Source organism: Heterodontus francisci, unplaced genomic scaffold (genome assembly GCF_036365525.1).
Source record: "Heterodontus francisci isolate sHetFra1 unplaced genomic scaffold, sHetFra1.hap1 HAP1_SCAFFOLD_845, whole genome shotgun sequence".
Taxonomy (NCBI): Eukaryota; Metazoa; Chordata; class Chondrichthyes; order Heterodontiformes; family Heterodontidae; genus Heterodontus; species Heterodontus francisci.
Window position 1 is genome coordinate 4,537 of NW_027141316.1, and position 15,403 is coordinate 19,939.

At 50.0% G+C, this 15,403-nt stretch overlaps 1 protein-coding gene across 1 annotated transcript; it reads left to right on the forward strand.

Annotated features, from left to right (window-relative positions):
- The first annotated feature begins 1,560 nt into the window (after positions 1 to 1,560).
- Positions 1,561 to 15,175, forward strand: LOC137362761 (CD209 antigen-like protein C). Its single transcript, XM_068027004.1, has 6 exons — positions 1,561 to 1,691; positions 2,151 to 2,329; positions 4,196 to 4,363; positions 6,803 to 6,954; positions 8,402 to 8,514; positions 13,447 to 15,175. The coding sequence occupies exons 1-6, from the start codon at positions 1,561 to 1,563 to the stop codon at positions 13,607 to 13,609; spliced, it is 906 nt and encodes a 301-aa protein (XP_067883105.1). The 3' UTR covers positions 13,610 to 15,175.
- Positions 15,176 to 15,403: the final 228 nt, after the last annotated feature.

Sequence of the window (15,403 nt, forward strand, 5' to 3'; positions counted from 1 at the left end):
TCTCTTTGCTTCTTTTATTTGTTTTTTTTCCACTTCCCCTCTGAATCTTCTATATTCAGCCTGGTTCTCAATGGTATTATCCACCTGAGGTCTATCATACGCGCCCTTCTACTGTTTCATCTTATTCTCTATCTCTTTCAACATCCAGGGAGCTCTGGTTCCCCGTCGTGGGAATGTATGTTGACTGTAATGAAACTATCTCCTCTTTAAAGGCAGTGTTGCCTATCAATGGTGAGAGACTTAGAGGGGAACATAGGAGCAGGAGTAAGCCATTCAGCCTTTCGAGCCTTCTTCGCCATTTCATAAGTGCTTGGTCTGGTTGTGGTCTCAACTCCACATTCCTGCCTGCCCCCATAACCCTTGACCCCCTTGTCAATCAAGAATCTATCTAATTCAGCCTTGAATATATTCAGTGACTCAGCCTCCACTGCTCTCTGGGGAAGGGCATTCCACAGACTCAGGACCCTCAGAGAGAAGGGAATTCTCCTCACCTCCATCTTAAAAAGACCTCTTATTCTTAAACTGTGCCCTCTAGTTCGAGTCCCCTCTACAAGAGGAAACATCCTCCTGTATTCACTCTATCAAGTCCTCTCAGAATTGTCTATGATTCAATAAGATCACCTCTCATTCTTCTAAACTCCAGGGAGTATAGGCCCAACCTGTTCAACTATTCCTCATAAGACAACCCCTTCATCCCAGGAATCAGTCGCATGAACCTTCTCCAAACTGTTTCTAACGCAATGATATCCTTTTTCAAATAACAAGACCAAAACAGTACACAGTTCTCCAGATGTGGTCTCACCAACACCCTGTACAGCTGCAGTCAAACTTCCCCACTTTTATACTCTATTCCCCTTGCAATAAATTTGCCTTCCTAATCACTAGCTGTATCTGCATACTAACCTTTTGTGATTCGCGTACCAGGACGCCCAGATCCCTCTGTACCGCTGAGCTCGGCAGTCTCTCTCCGTTTAAATAATATACAGCTTTTCTATTCTTCCTGCCAAAGTGGGCAAGTTCACATTTTCCCACATTATTCTCCATCTGCCAAATTTTTACCCTCTCACTTAACCTATCCATAGCCCTTTGCATACTCTTTACCTCCTCTTGACAACTTACTTTCCTTCCTATCTTGGTATCATCGGCAAGTTTATCTCCCATACATTCGGTCCCTTCATCCAAGTCATTGATATAGATTGTAAATAGTGGAGGCCCCAGCAGTGATCTCTGTGGCACTCCACTAGTTACAGCTTGCCATCCCGAAAATTACCCATTTATCCCTACTCGCTATTTCCTGTTAGCTAACCAATCCTTTATCCATGCTAATATGTTACCCCCTACACCATGTTGTTTAGCAACCTTTGATGTGGCACCTTATCAAATGCCTTTTGGAAATCCAAGTACGCCACATCTACAGATTCCCCTTTATCCGCCTTGCTCGTTACTTCCTCAAAGAACTCCAGTAAATTAGGTAAACACGATTTCCCTTTCACAAAACCATGTTGTCTCTGTCTGATCCCATTATGATTTTCTAAACGTCCTGCTATAACCTCCTTAATAATGGATTCTAGTAATTTCCCTGACAGAGGTTATGCTAACTGGCCTCTAATTTCCTGCTTTCTGTCTGCCTCCTTGAATAAAGGTGTGACATTTGCTGTTTTCCAATCTGTTGGGGCCCTTCCAGAATCAAAGTAATTTTGGAAGATTATAACCAATGCCTCTACTATCTCTGCAGCCACTTCTAAGACCCTAGGATGCAGGCCATCTGGTCCTGGGGACTTGTCAGCCTTTAGCTCTAATTGTTTCCCCAGCACTTTTTCCCTGGCGATGGTGATTGTTTTAACTTTATCCCTCCCTTTCACCTCTTGATTTTCAAGTACCCTTTAGGAAGTTTTCGAAGTCTTCTGCAGAGGTGATTGGCTACCAACAGGCACAACCAGGTATGACTGCAACCAGAAGAGCAAGTGGGAGAGAGAGAGCGTGTGAGCTGGGCGCACTGCGAGTGTTGTAGTGGGGACAGCGTAGAGCCGAGTGTGCTTGGAATTCAATAATTCCGAGAAGTGGGGAGGTGGGAACACAGCTGGATGGCGAGCAGGGCAGGCATCCCCGGATAGCCTGGCGAGTGTTAAGCTTGGCACTCACTGCCCCAGTCCCTGCCACAACAACCAGGAGCTATTCCAGCTGCTTTGCCCGGAGCTGACGCCTCCTTTGTGCCTTGCAGAGACATCGTGGCAGACGTTACGTGGTCAGACGTGGAAGAAGGTTGCAATTGGTTCATTAACCATCGCTGCTGTCTGTGCGGTCATTGCCGTTGTCCTGCACAGTCAAGGTAAGGCAGGCTTCATTCCTGACCTTATAAAGGTGGTCAGGAGAAAAGAGAGAACAAACGGGGCAGAGATACAGGGCGAGTGACCGGGTCACAGAGAGAGAGACCGAGACCGAGTGGGCAGGGCACAGAGGGAGAGAGCACGGCCGAGAAACAGAGGGACACAGGGAGGTAGACAATTCCACGTGAAATCCCAGCTTACATTAAGAGATCAGATTATGAGCAAACAAGCATAGGTGGTAGCACAAGGCCGTGTGTTTGGTTAGCACACTAGAGAATAATTGAGGCTGACACTGCCCGGTTGCCAGTCCTGATAGAGTGCTGCCCTCGTAGGGGGTCAGTACTGAGGGAGCGCCGCACTGTCGGAGGGTCAGTACTGAGGGAGCGCCGCACAGTTGGAGGGTCAGTACTGAGGGAGTGCTGCACTGTCGGAGGGTCAGTACTGAGGGAGCGCCGCACAGTTGGGGGGTCAGTACTGAGGGAGTGCCGCACTGTCGGAGGGTCAGTACTGAGGGAGTGCTGTGCTGTCGGAGGGTCAGTACTGAGGGAGTGCCGCAGTGTCGGAGGGTCAGTACTGAGGGAGTGCTGCGCTGTCGGAGGGTCAGTACTGAGGGAGTGCCGCGCTGTCGGAGGGTCAGTACTGAGGGAGTGCTGCACTGTCGGAGGGTCAGTACTGAGCGAGTGCTGCACTGTGGGAGGGTCAGTACTGAGGGAGCGCCGCACTGTGGGAGGGTCAGTACTGAGGGAATGCTGCACTGTTGGAGGGTCAGTACTGAGGGAGTGCCGCACTGTCGGAGGGTCAGTACTGAGGGAGTGCTGCACTGTTGGAGGGTCAGTACTGAGGGAGTGCTGCACTGTTGGAGGGTCAGTACTGAGGGAGCGCCGCACAGTTGGAGGGTCAGTACTGAGGGAGTGCTGCACAGTTGGAGGGTCAGTACTGAGGGAGCGCCGCACTGTGGGAGGGTCAGTACTGAGGGAGTGCTGCACTGTTGGAGGGTCAGTACTGAGGGAGTGCCGCACTGTCGGAGGGTCAGTACTGAGGGAGTGCTGCACTGTCGGAGGGTCAGTACTGAGGGAGTGCTGCACTGTTGGAGGGTCAGTACTGAGGGAGCGCCGCACAGTTGGAGGGTCAGTACTGAGGGAGTGCTGCACAGTTGGAGGGTCAGTACTGAGGGAGTGCTGCACTGTCGGAGGGTCAGTACTGAGGGAGCGCCGCACTGTCGGAGGGTCAGTACTGAGGGAGTGCTGCACTGCCAGAGGGTCAGTACTGAGGGAGCGCCGCACAGTTGGAGGGTCAGTACTGAGGGAGTGCTGCACTGTCAGAGGGTCAGTACTGAGGGAGTGCTGCACTGTCAGAGAGTCAGTACTGAGGGAGCGCCGCACTGTCAGAGGGTCAGTACTGAGGGAGTGCTGCACTGTCAGAGGGTCAGTACTGAGGGAGCGCCACACAGTTGGAGGGTCATTACTGAGGGAGTGCCGCACTGTCGGAGGGTCAGTACTGAGGGAGCGCCGCACAGTTGGAGGGTCAGTACTGAGGGAGTGCTGCACTGTCAGAGGGTCAGTACTGAGGGAGCGCCGCACAGTTGGGGGGTCAGTACTGAGGGAGTGCCGCACTGTCGGAGGGTCAGTACTGAGGGAGTGCCGCACTGTCAGAGGGTCAGTACTGAGGGAGCGCCGCACAGTTGGAGGGTCATTACTGAGGGAGTGCCGCACTGTCGGAGGGTCAGTACTGAGGGAGTGCCGCATTGTCGGAGGGTCAGTACTGAGAGAGTGCCGCACTGTCGGAGGGTCAGTACTGAGGGAGCGCCACAAGGGTGGCAGGCCAATGAAACGGCAGTTCTTTCATTCCCTTGGCTGTTCTGTCAACAGAGGTGCGGATGAAAAAGGAGTTGTTGTCCAAAAAAGTAGCCCTGGACTCCGCAGTCATCCGTTATAACGAGGCGAGTGACTCGATCGGGCGTGAGGTCACGCAGTCAGAGTGCGCCCGTTACGAAGACACCTTCTTGAACTGGCTCCAGACCTTCTGCAAAATTGTCAGTAAGTTCGGGCCATCTATTGGGCTTGCCCGGGAAGCTGGACGTCTGTCCCCTTCTACGCTCCACCGCATCCCTCACCCACCCCACAAGTCTGACACCTGCGCACGCTCGATGGCTGTCCCTCGCCATTCTATCTCGCCAATTAACCACCTCCTCCCTCCCTCCCTCGGTTCTCTCTCTGCCGTTGCTGGGTTGAGTTAAGCAGCTGAACTTGTCTGAGGCATCGCTCAGCTACAAATTCTGTCCTGGTCTTCCTGCCCCCCCCCCCCCCACACACACATTCACGCGCACTCTCAAACCCTCATGCGGCTTAGGAGCAGGAGTAGGCCATTCAGCCCCTCTGAGCCTGCTCTGCCGATCTTATTGTGGCCTCGAATCCACTTTGCTGCCTACCTCCCCCAGCACAATACCCTCTCACATTCGCACTCATCTGCACTGTCACTCTCACACACACTCTTTCACATTCGCTGGGCTTCATAAATGGAACGATGTGTACAAAAGCAGGCACCTCTATAAAGCTCTGGTTAGTCCACAACGCGGGTATTGCATCCAGTTCTGGCCTCCACACTTTAGGAAGGAGGTGAGGAGATTTACCAGAATGATCCCAGGGATTTTAACCACAAGGTTAGGTTGGAAAAGCTGGGGTTTGTTCCCCTTGGAGCAAAGGAGATTGTCGGGGAGATTTGATAGAGGTCTAAAAGATTATGACAGGTTTGAAGAGGATATTCCAGGAACGGTTGTTCCCATTCGCTGATGGTACAGGACTAGGGGACACAGACTGAAGGTTTTGGACGAGAGATACAGAAGGGGATGTGAAGGAGGAACGTTTTAACACCGTGAGTCGTAATGAACAGGAACTGACTGCCCAGGAGGGCAGTGGAAGCAGAGACAATGAATGATTTCATAAGGAAATTGGATGGGTACTTGGGGGAATTAAACTTGCCGGGCTATGGGGATAGAGTGGAGGGGGGGAATGAGACAGACGAGATTGTTCTACAGAGGGCTGGCATGGACGCAATGGGCCAAATGGCTTTCTTCTGTGCCATTTGGATGAAATGTGCACATGCATATTTTCTTGCGCTCTCACAGACCACCGACCCATGCTCCTGCCTTACACACGCACAATTTTCCATTCCTCTCTCTTGCCCCAACCCAGGAAATGGCATAGAGTATTTACTGGATAACCAGGGGTCGTCAACATGTCCGTACCCGGACACCAGTATGCGTGGTAAAGGATTTTTAGGTCCGCTACTGGTAATTTCAGGGATGAGAAATTTCCCATTGGCTTCGTCTTGCCAGACCTGTCTGACTTTTAAAAAAAAAAAATCCCGGCTGGCAGTTTCACAGCTGACAGGGGGAACAGCAGTTTCCGAACTCAGGGCAAATTTGTGTTTCTCCGGCAGATTTTTTTTTTTAAAAGCCCGCTGAAAACCCCGAACCTGACCTGAGTTTGGAAACCGCTGGTCCCGCTCCCAGCACCTGTCAGCTGTGAAACTGCCGCCCATGATTTTTTTTGTTTGAAAAACTGACCAATCACAAAGCTGCTCTGGGGAGAATTCCTGCTCACTGCAACTGTCACAGAGAGGGAGGGGGGGGGGAGAGAGAGAGAGAGATGGGGGAGAGAGGGGGGAGAGGGAGGGGACAGAGTTAGAGACGGAGGAGAGAGGTAGGAAAGGGGAGAGAGGGAGACAGAATGAGAGGGCAGAGAGAGAGAGGGGGCGAGACAGAAGGAGGGGGGGGAGAGGGAGAGAGGGGGGAGATGGATAGAGAGAGGGGATAGAGAGGAGAGAGGGAAAAGAGAAGGATGAAAGAGAGAGAGAGAGAGGGGGCAGACAGATAGGGACAGAGACAGAGAGGGACAGAGGGGGGAGGAACAGTGGGGGGGGGGGACAGAGAGAGAGAGGGAGAGAGAGGGGGGATAGAGAGAGGGGGGACAGAGAGAGAGCTGGGGCAGAGAGAGATAGAGTGAGGAGGGAGGGAAAGAGGGGGGAAAAGGGGAGAGAGATGGGAGAGGGAGAGAGAAAGAGGAGGGAGAGAGAGGGGAGATGGAAACAGAAGGGAGGGAGAGAGCGGGAGCGGCGGGAAGGAGATCAAAATCACACCTACGGACATCTTTTCGGATTCTCCGCATCGCGACATCACGCGTGTGGGCAGACATTGGCCACTTGTGCAAGGAAAAACAAATGCCATGAAATGCATTTTAATTCGGACTGTGTTTTGATGGAGTGGGGTTAGCTATACAATTAACACAATCGACTGAGAATGGGGCACGGTTTGGGCAAGGGGCAGCTCCTTGATTCAACGCCATTGGTTGGTCCTTGGCGAGGGGGTCCTTATTGCAGGGATGGCGGTGGTTAGTTGTGTGGGGGTACGGGAGGGCTCCTGCTTTTACCGATTGTCTGGTTTCTAACTCCTCCCTCCGCTCCAACCCACTGCCCAGACTGTACCAGCGAACTGTGCCACAAGTACTGGACTCCCTACAAGGGCAACTGCTACTTCTTCTCGAGGACCATCCTGGGCTGGGAGGACAGTCGGCAGAACTGCATTGCTCAGGGGTCGGAGCTCTTGGTGATTCACAGCGAGGAGGAACAGGTAGGAAGAACCTAACGCCGTGCTCTCCCTGCCCTGGGAGCGTTTGATGCGGACAGCCCTGCACGTTCGCCCTCTTCAAGGCCGTGCCTTTTTGAAGTTTCCCACTGAATCTGATTTGACCGTCCGCTCACCAGAGTATGTTCCCAGTCGTAACATTTGTCCCTATTTCGTCTCTGATTCTGTTGGCAATTATTTGAAGTCTGCAGCCTCTGAATAGCAAGCCCTTTGCCAGAGGAAGCATACTTAGTGAAAACCCCTCATAATTTTGAACACCTCAGTTAGGTCTCCTCGTTCGCCTTTTCTGGCCTAAGGCGAGGAATCCCAGCTTTACCATTTCAGTGTAGTGATTATCGCGCTATACCTTGGTATACCACTCTAGTGTCTAGTATACCTTGATATACCTTGGTATACCAGTCTAGTGTCTAGTATACCTTGGTATACCATTTTAGTGTCCAGTTTACCTTGATATACCTTGGTATACCATTTTAGTGTCTAGTTTACCTTGATATACCATTTTAGTGTCTAGTTTACCTTGATATACCTTGGTATACCATTTTAGTGCCTAGTTTACCTTGATATACCTTGGTATACCAGTCTAGTGTCTAGTATACCTTGGTATACCATTTTAGTGTCTAGTTTACCTTGATATACCTTGGTATACCATTTTAGTGCCTAGTTTACTTTGGTGTACCATTTTAGTGTCTAGTTTACCTTGATATACCTTGGTATACCATTTTAGTGCCGAGTTTACTTTGGTGTACCATTTTAGTGTCTAGTTTACCTTGATATACCTTGGTATACCATTTTAGTGCTGAGTTTACTTTGGTGTACCATTTTAGTGCCTAGTTTACTTTGGTGTACCATTTTAGTGTCTAGTTTACCTTGATATACCTTGGTATACCATTTTAGTGCCGAGTTTACTTTGGTGTACCATTTTAGTGTCTAGTTTACTTTGGTGTACCATTTTAGTGTCTAGTATACCATTTCAGTGTAATGTTTACCTTTGGTATAGCATTTTAATGTCTAGTATACCTTGGTATACCATTTTAGTGTATATTTTAATTTAGTATAGCATTTTAGTGTCTGGTATACCTAGGTATACCTCAGTGTACCATTCTAGTGTCTATTCTACCTTCATATAGCATTTTAGTGTCTGGTATGCCTCAGTGTACCATTGTAGCGGCTAATATACCTTGGTATACCTCGGCATACGATTTTAGTTTCTAGTATACCTTGTTAAACTACCTAGAGGGACAGTGTAGAGGGAGCTTTAATCTAGCACCATGTATTTTCATGATGGTTTGATTTACCAGTTGGATCTTGAGGGTTGGGTACGGGGTGGGTACAATCATTCCAGGCATGAGCCAGGAGGTTTGGGCCAGGCTCCGAGCATACGCTTCGATACGATGCACCGATTCTCACTGGACGCTTGCCCCCCCCCCTCCAGGAATTTGTGGCGGGATTCAACGCAAGCCGCATATATTGGATTGGAATTAAGGACAATCCCCTGGAAGCCACTTGGATGTGGGTGGACGGGACGACTTTGCAAGAGGATCTGATGTGAGTAGAGGCGAGACCAAAGTGTGGGTGGTTGTCTAAGGGAGCGAAAAGAGACCAGCTTCAAATCCCAGTCCAGGTGCAGGAGGTCACGATTGGCCGGTGCTGTAAGCATCTCGACGCTCTTCCAACCTAGCTCCTTCTCTATGAAAGCCCTCCGCCTACCCCCCAATAACCTTTCACGCCTTTTCTCATCAAGAATCTATTTACCTCTGCCTTAAAAATATTCAAAGACTCTGCTTCCGCCGCCTTTTTGAGGAAGAGAATTCCGAAGACTCACGACCCTCCGAGAGAAAAAATGTCTCCTCATCTCTGTCTTAAATGGGCGACCCCTTATTTTTAAACAGTGACCCCCTAGTTCGAGATTCTCCCACAAGGGGAAACATCCCTTCCACATCCACCCTGCCAAGACCCCTCAGAATCTTATCTGTTTCAATCAAGTCGCCTCTTACTCTTCGAAACTCCCGCGGCTACAAGCCTAGCCTGTCCAACCTTTCCTCGTAGAACAGCCCGCCCATTCCAGCTATTAGTCTCGTAAACCTTCTCTGTACTGCCTCCAAAGCATTTACATCCTTCCTTAAATAAGGAGACCAGTACTGTACACAGTACTCCAGATGTGGTCTCACCAGTGCCCTGTATAGCTGAAGCATAACCTCCCTACTTTTATATTCAATTCCCCTTGCAATAAACGATAACATTCTATTCGCTTTCCTAATCGCGTGCTGTACCTGCGTACTAACCTTTGCGATTCATGCACTAGGACACCCAGATCCCTCTGCATCTCAGAGCTCTGCAATCTTTCACCATTTAGATAATATGCTGCCTTTTTATTCTTCCTGCCAAAATGATAATTTCATACTTTCACACATTATACTCCATTTGCCAGATCTTTGCCCACTCACTTAACCTATCTATATCCCTTTGTAGCCCCCTTACGTCCTCTTCACAAGTTACTTTCCTACCAATCTTTGTCATCCGCAAATTTAGCAACTATACCTTCGATCCCTTCATCCAAGTCATTTATATAAATTTTAAAAAGTTGAGGCTCTTGCACTGATAGAAAACATAGAAAAATAGGAGCAGGAGTAGGCCATTCGGCCCTTCGAGCCTGCACCACCATTCAATACGATCATGGCTGATCATCCAAACTCAGTACCCTGTTCCCGTTTTCTCCCCGTATCCCTTGATCCCTTTGCCCTAAGAACTATATCTAACTCTTTCTTGAATATATTTAATGATTTGGCCTCTACTGCTTTCCGTGGTAGAGAATTCCACAGGTTCACCACTCTCTGGGTGAAGAAATCCTTCCTCCTCTCAGTCCTAAATGGCTTACCCCTTATCCTTAGACTGTGACCCCTGGTCCTGGACTCCCCCCGCCATCGGGAACATCCTTCCTGCATCTTGTTTGTCCAGTCCTGTTAGAATTTTGTAGGTTTCTATGAAATCCCCTCTCATTGTTCTGAACTCTAGCGAATACAAGCCTAATCAACCCAATCTCTCTTCATATGTCAGTCCTGCCATCCCAGGAATCAGTCTGGCGAACCTTCGCTGCACTCCCTCCATAGCAAGAACGTCCTTCCTCAGATAAGGAGACCAAAACTGCACACAATACTCCAGATGTGGTCTCACCAAGGCCCTGTATAACTGCAGCAAGACATCCTTGCTCCTGTACTCGAATCCGCTCGCTATGAAGGCCAACATAGGATTTGCCTTCTTAACTGCCTGCTGCACCTGCATGCTTACTTTCAGCGACTGGTGGACAAGGACACCCAGGTCTCACTGCACCTCCCCCTTTCCCAATCGATCGCCATTCGGATAATAATCTTCCTTTCTGTCTTTGCCACCAAAGTGGATAACCTCACATTTATCCACATCCCTGTGGCACATCACTAGTTACAACTTGCCAACCAGAAAATTGACCCATTTATGTCTACTCTCTGTTTCCTGTTAGCTAGCCAATCTTCTATCCATGCCAATATGTTACCTCCGACACCATGAGCTTTTATTTTCTGCAAAAATCTTTGACGTGGCACCTTGTCAAATGCCTTCTGGAAATCTAAGTACAATACATCCACCGGTTCCCCTTTATCCACAGCACATGTAACTCCCTCAAAGAACTCCAATAAATTGGTTAAACATGATTTCCCTTTCACAAAACCATGTTGACTCTGCCTGATTACCTTGAATTTTTCTAAGTGCCCTGCTATAACATCTTTCGTAGCTTCTAACATTTTCCCTAAGACAGATGTTAAGCTAACTGGCCCATAGTTTCCTGCTTTCCCTCCTTTTTGAATAAAGGAGGTACAGTGGCTATTTTCCAATCTAATGAAACCTTCCCGAATCTAGGGAATTTTGGAAAATCAAAACCAACGCATCAACTATCTCACTAGCCACTTCTTTTAAGACCCTAGGATGAAGTCCATCAGGACCCGGGGACTTGTCAGCCCGCAGATCCAACAATTTGCTTTCATGCCCTCATAATTTCCCCTATTTAAGTTTAAAATACTAATTTTAGACCCACTCTTCTCTCCCTCAAACCGAATGTAAAATTCAATCATATTATGATCGCTGTTTCCTCGGGGTGCCTTCACTACGAGGTCATTAATTAATCCTATCTCTTTGCACAATACCAGGTCCACTACAGCCTGCTCTCTGGTTGGCTGCAGAACATGGAAACTATTTTGAAAGCATTCTATGTACTCCTTATCTAGGCTATCTTTGCCCATCTAATCTTTCCAATCTATATGTAGATTAAAATCCCCCATGATTATCACTGTACCTTTCTGACAAGCATCTCTTATTTCTTCCCTTATACCCTGTCCTACTATGTGGTTACTGTTAGGGGACCTATACACCACTCCCACAAGTGACGTCTTGCCTCTGTGTTTCTCATCACGATCTAAACTGCTTCTACATCCTGGTCTCCTGAACTTAGGTCATCTCTCTCTATTGCGCTAATACTATCATTAATTAACAGAGCCACCCCTCCACCTTTTCCTAGCTTCCTGTCCTTCCTAAATGTCATGTACCTTTCAATATTAAGGTCCCAGTTTATGCCAGCCTGCAGCCACGTCTCTGTAATGGCTATCGGATCATACTTATTTATTTCTATTTGCGCTCTCAGTTCATCTGTTTTGTTTCGAATGCTACGTGCATTTTGTCCTTTTATTATTTTTGTAACCTCTAGCCTTATCTGCTCATTTTTACTCTTAGATTTGTAATCACTGTCCCTTCCTGTCACGGGCTGTTTATCTTTTCCAATACCTTTCTCTCTCTTGCCTTTTCTCTACTCCTTGTTTTACCATATCTTCCCAAATTTGATCCCTTGCCCCCACTATTTAGTTTAAAACCCTCTCTACTTCCCTAGTTATGCGACTCGCTAGAGCACCGGTCCCAGCATGGTTCAAGTGTAGACCGTCCCAACGGTACAGCCCCCCACTTGCCCCAGTACTGGTGCCAGTGCCCCATGAACTGGAACCCACTTCTACTTCACCAGTCTTTGAGCCACGCATTCATTTCTCCAATCTTATTTGCCCTACTCCAATTTGCATGTGGAGTAGGCTCAGGTAATAATCCAGAGATTATTACCTTTGAGCTTCTGCTCTTCAATTTGGTGCCTAGTTCCTCATACTGACCATGCAGAACCCCTTTCCTTGCCCTGTCTAAGTCGTTGATATCTGCACAGACCACGACAACTGGATCTGCTCTTTCCCACTGTAGGTTCCTCTCCAGCCCTCAGCAGATGTCCTGAACCCTGGCACAGGGCAATTAATACAGCCTTCTGGACACTCGCTCATTGTTGCAGAGAATAGTGTCAATCCCCCTCACTATACTGTCCCCTACTACCACTATTTTACTTTTTTGTCCGCCCACTTGAATGGCTTCCTGTACCATGGTGCCATGGCCAGTCTGCTCATCCACACTACAGCCCTCGCTCTTGTCCGGACAAGCTGCAAGAACCTCGAACTTGTTGCTCAATTGCAAGGGCTGAGGCTCCTCCACCCCCACCTTCTCGATCCCCTTACCTGCCTGACTCGTAGTCACACCCTCCTGTCCCTGGCCACTGACCAAAACAGACGACCCTATCCTAAGGGGTCTGACTGCTTTCTGGAACAAAGTGTCCAGGTAATTTTCCCCCTCCCTGATGCATCGCAGTGTCAGCAGCTCGACTTCCAGCTCATCTACTCTGAGCCGAAGCTCCTCAAGCTGCAGAAGCTTACTGCAGACGTGGTTGCCATGGCATCCAGGAGCTCCCACATACTGCAGCCACACCACATCACCAGTCCTGCCATCTTTATTGTGTTAATTTCATTAAATTTATTTTCTCTTGATTAATTGATAGTTCCCCTCCTTACCGAACTCCCTCACTTACCAAACTCCCTACTTCACACTCTGTTTCCCTCCAGCAGCACTCAATGCAGACAAGCAGCACTGAGAGTCCGCTGAATTTATACTTTCTGAAAAACATTGAGTCAGCGCTGCTAGAGCTCAGAAACCAGTTTAATCTAGCTACCTAAATTAACTAGCTACAGCCATTCTCAGAGCTTGCTTAAAACTGTGAGAAACTTAACTTGCCTCTTATCTTAAACAGTAATTTCAGTTAATTGCTGAACGCAAACGAAACAAAAACTAGACTTAAAATCCACTCCCTCACCAAACTCCCTTCTTCACACTCTTTGCCTCCAGCAGCACTCAGTGCAGAGAGGTGATACCTTAGTTGGGGATTCTCCCTTCTTTGCCCTCAGTGCCTGAGGGTTAGGGACTGAGGCGATGTCCAGCTTTCACACACAAGGAGGGAGGCGGATAAGTCATTGCGTTGAGGGCCCGTGACTGGAGAAGGGGTCCATCCGGTTAGATGTGGGATGCTGCTCATCGACCAGGGGTGCTGCAATCCCACCTGACTCCCTCTGCTGCTGCCTTTTGTCTTCCCCCTAGATTCTGGGACCGAGACAACCCCGACAGTTACTTCGACTACGACCTGGAGGCTTTCAAGAACTGTGTCTTCCTACGCAGTGGGGCCTGGGCCAACGCTGTGTGCACAATACCCCACTATTGGATCTGCAAACGGAGGTCAGAACCACCCCCGATCAAACTGTGAGGCGACTCCGGAGGACCCTGGGGCTCAGAGGGCGCCGGTTCGCCGAAGAGCACAAGAGTTTGTCGTTTGTTTCCTTGTTTTTTACGCTCTTGTTTTGTTGCTCATTTTTTCTGTGGTTTGAATCTTAAAAACTATTTCGTTGCGAGAGAATGAGAGAGCGAGCGAGCGAGTGCCCGCACTGGAGGAAATGAATTCCACGTCGGGAATTGGCGAGAGTGAGACGGAGGGGACGTCACAGGATCAGATGACAGCCAGCCCCCCCCGCCGGGTGAGCTGGAGATCAGATCCGGGTCCCAGACAGAACGGGATGAAGGACCGCACTCAGACTGAGCGTGGGCAGTGGGTCAGCGACTGACCTTTCACCCTCCGGCGCCCTGGGGTCAAACCCAGGTCCCAGAGGCGATGGGAAAATTAGGCGAGACAGTGGGTCAGAGACTGACCTTTCACCCTCCGGCGCCCTGGGGTCAAACCCAGGTCGCAGAGGTGACGGGAGAACCAGGCGAGACAGTGGGTCAGAGACTGACCTTTCACCCTCCGGCACCCTGGGGGTCGAACCCAGGTCGCAGAGGCGACGGGAGAGCCGGGCGAGGCAGTAGGTCAGAGACTGACCTTTCACCCTCCAACGCCTTGGGGTCAAACCCAGGTCGCGGAGGCGACGGGAGAACCAGGCGAGGCAGTAGGTCAGAGACTGACCTTTCACCCTCCAATGCCCTGGGGTCAAACCCAGGTCGCGGAGGCGACGGGAGAACCGGGCGAGGCAGTTGGTCAGAGAATGACCTTTAATCCTCCGGTGCCCTGATGGTTAAACTCAGGTCGCAGAGGCGATGGGAGAACCAGGCGAGGCAGTAGGTCAGAGACTGACCTTTCACCCTCCAACGCCCTGGAGTCAAACCCAGGTCGCAGAGGCGATGGGAAAACTAGGCGAGACAGTGGGTCAGAGACTGACCTTTCACCCTCCGGCACCCTGGGGGTCAAACCCAGGTCCCAGAGGCGACGGGAGAACCGGGCGAGGCAGTGGGTCAGAGACTGACCTTTCACCCTCCGGCACCCTGGGGGTCAAACTCCGGTCCCAGAGGCGACGGGAAAACCGGGCGAGGCAGTGGGTCAGAGACTGACCTTTCACCCTCCGGCGCCCTGGTGTCAAACCCAGGTCCCAGAGGCGACTGGAGAACTAGGCGAGGCAGTGGGTCAGAGACTGACCTTTCACCCTCCGGCGCCTTGGGGGTCAAACCCAGGTCCCAGAGGTGACGGGAGAACCGGGCGAGGCAGTGGGTCACAGACTGACCTTTCACCCTCCGGTGCCCTGGGGTCAAACCCAGATGGGGCCTTGATCCCTCAGCTGACGGACACTGCGTTAGCTGCAGATCTTTAAGCATTCTTAGCGACCCACCTTCCCCATTGCGGCCCTGTTTGCCCGGCGTGCTTCTCTGTTGGCGCAAAGGCAGGGGTCGGGGGGTGGGGTGTGGGGGCCAGCTGGCTACGGCGAGTTGGCTCGATGTTGTTTTTAATCTCTAGGATCGAATGTCAGCGTTTGCTGTTTGAAATAAAACTTCACTGCTGGAGGAACTGTGTTCGTTTCAGGCACCTTGGACGGAAACAAAAGGGGGTGAAATGACGCGCGGAAGGCCGGCCTGTACTCCCCTGAGTTTAGACCATTTGAGGGGGTGATCCAATCGAGGGGTTTGCGATGATAAAAGGATTCGATCGGGTAAAACAGAAACTGTTTCCTCTGGGGAGGGAGGGGGTGACTCCGGAACAAGAAGGTGGGGTTTCATACAGAATTAGAGCCTGTTG

Bases quoted from the DNA above. Each gene is read 5' to 3' on its own strand.
- LOC137362761 (XM_068027004.1), top strand. From the start codon at position 1,561: ATGGATTCTAGTAATTTCCCTGACAGAGGTTATGCTAACTGGCCTCTA. The intron at 2,330-4,195 runs GTAAGGCAGGCT...TTCTGTCAACAG, and splicing joins CGTTGTCCTGCACAGTCAAG to AGGTGCGGATGAAAAAGGAG. The intron at 8,515-13,446 runs GTGAGTAGAGGC...TCTTCCCCCTAG, and splicing joins ACTTTGCAAGAGGATCTGAT to ATTCTGGGACCGAGACAACC.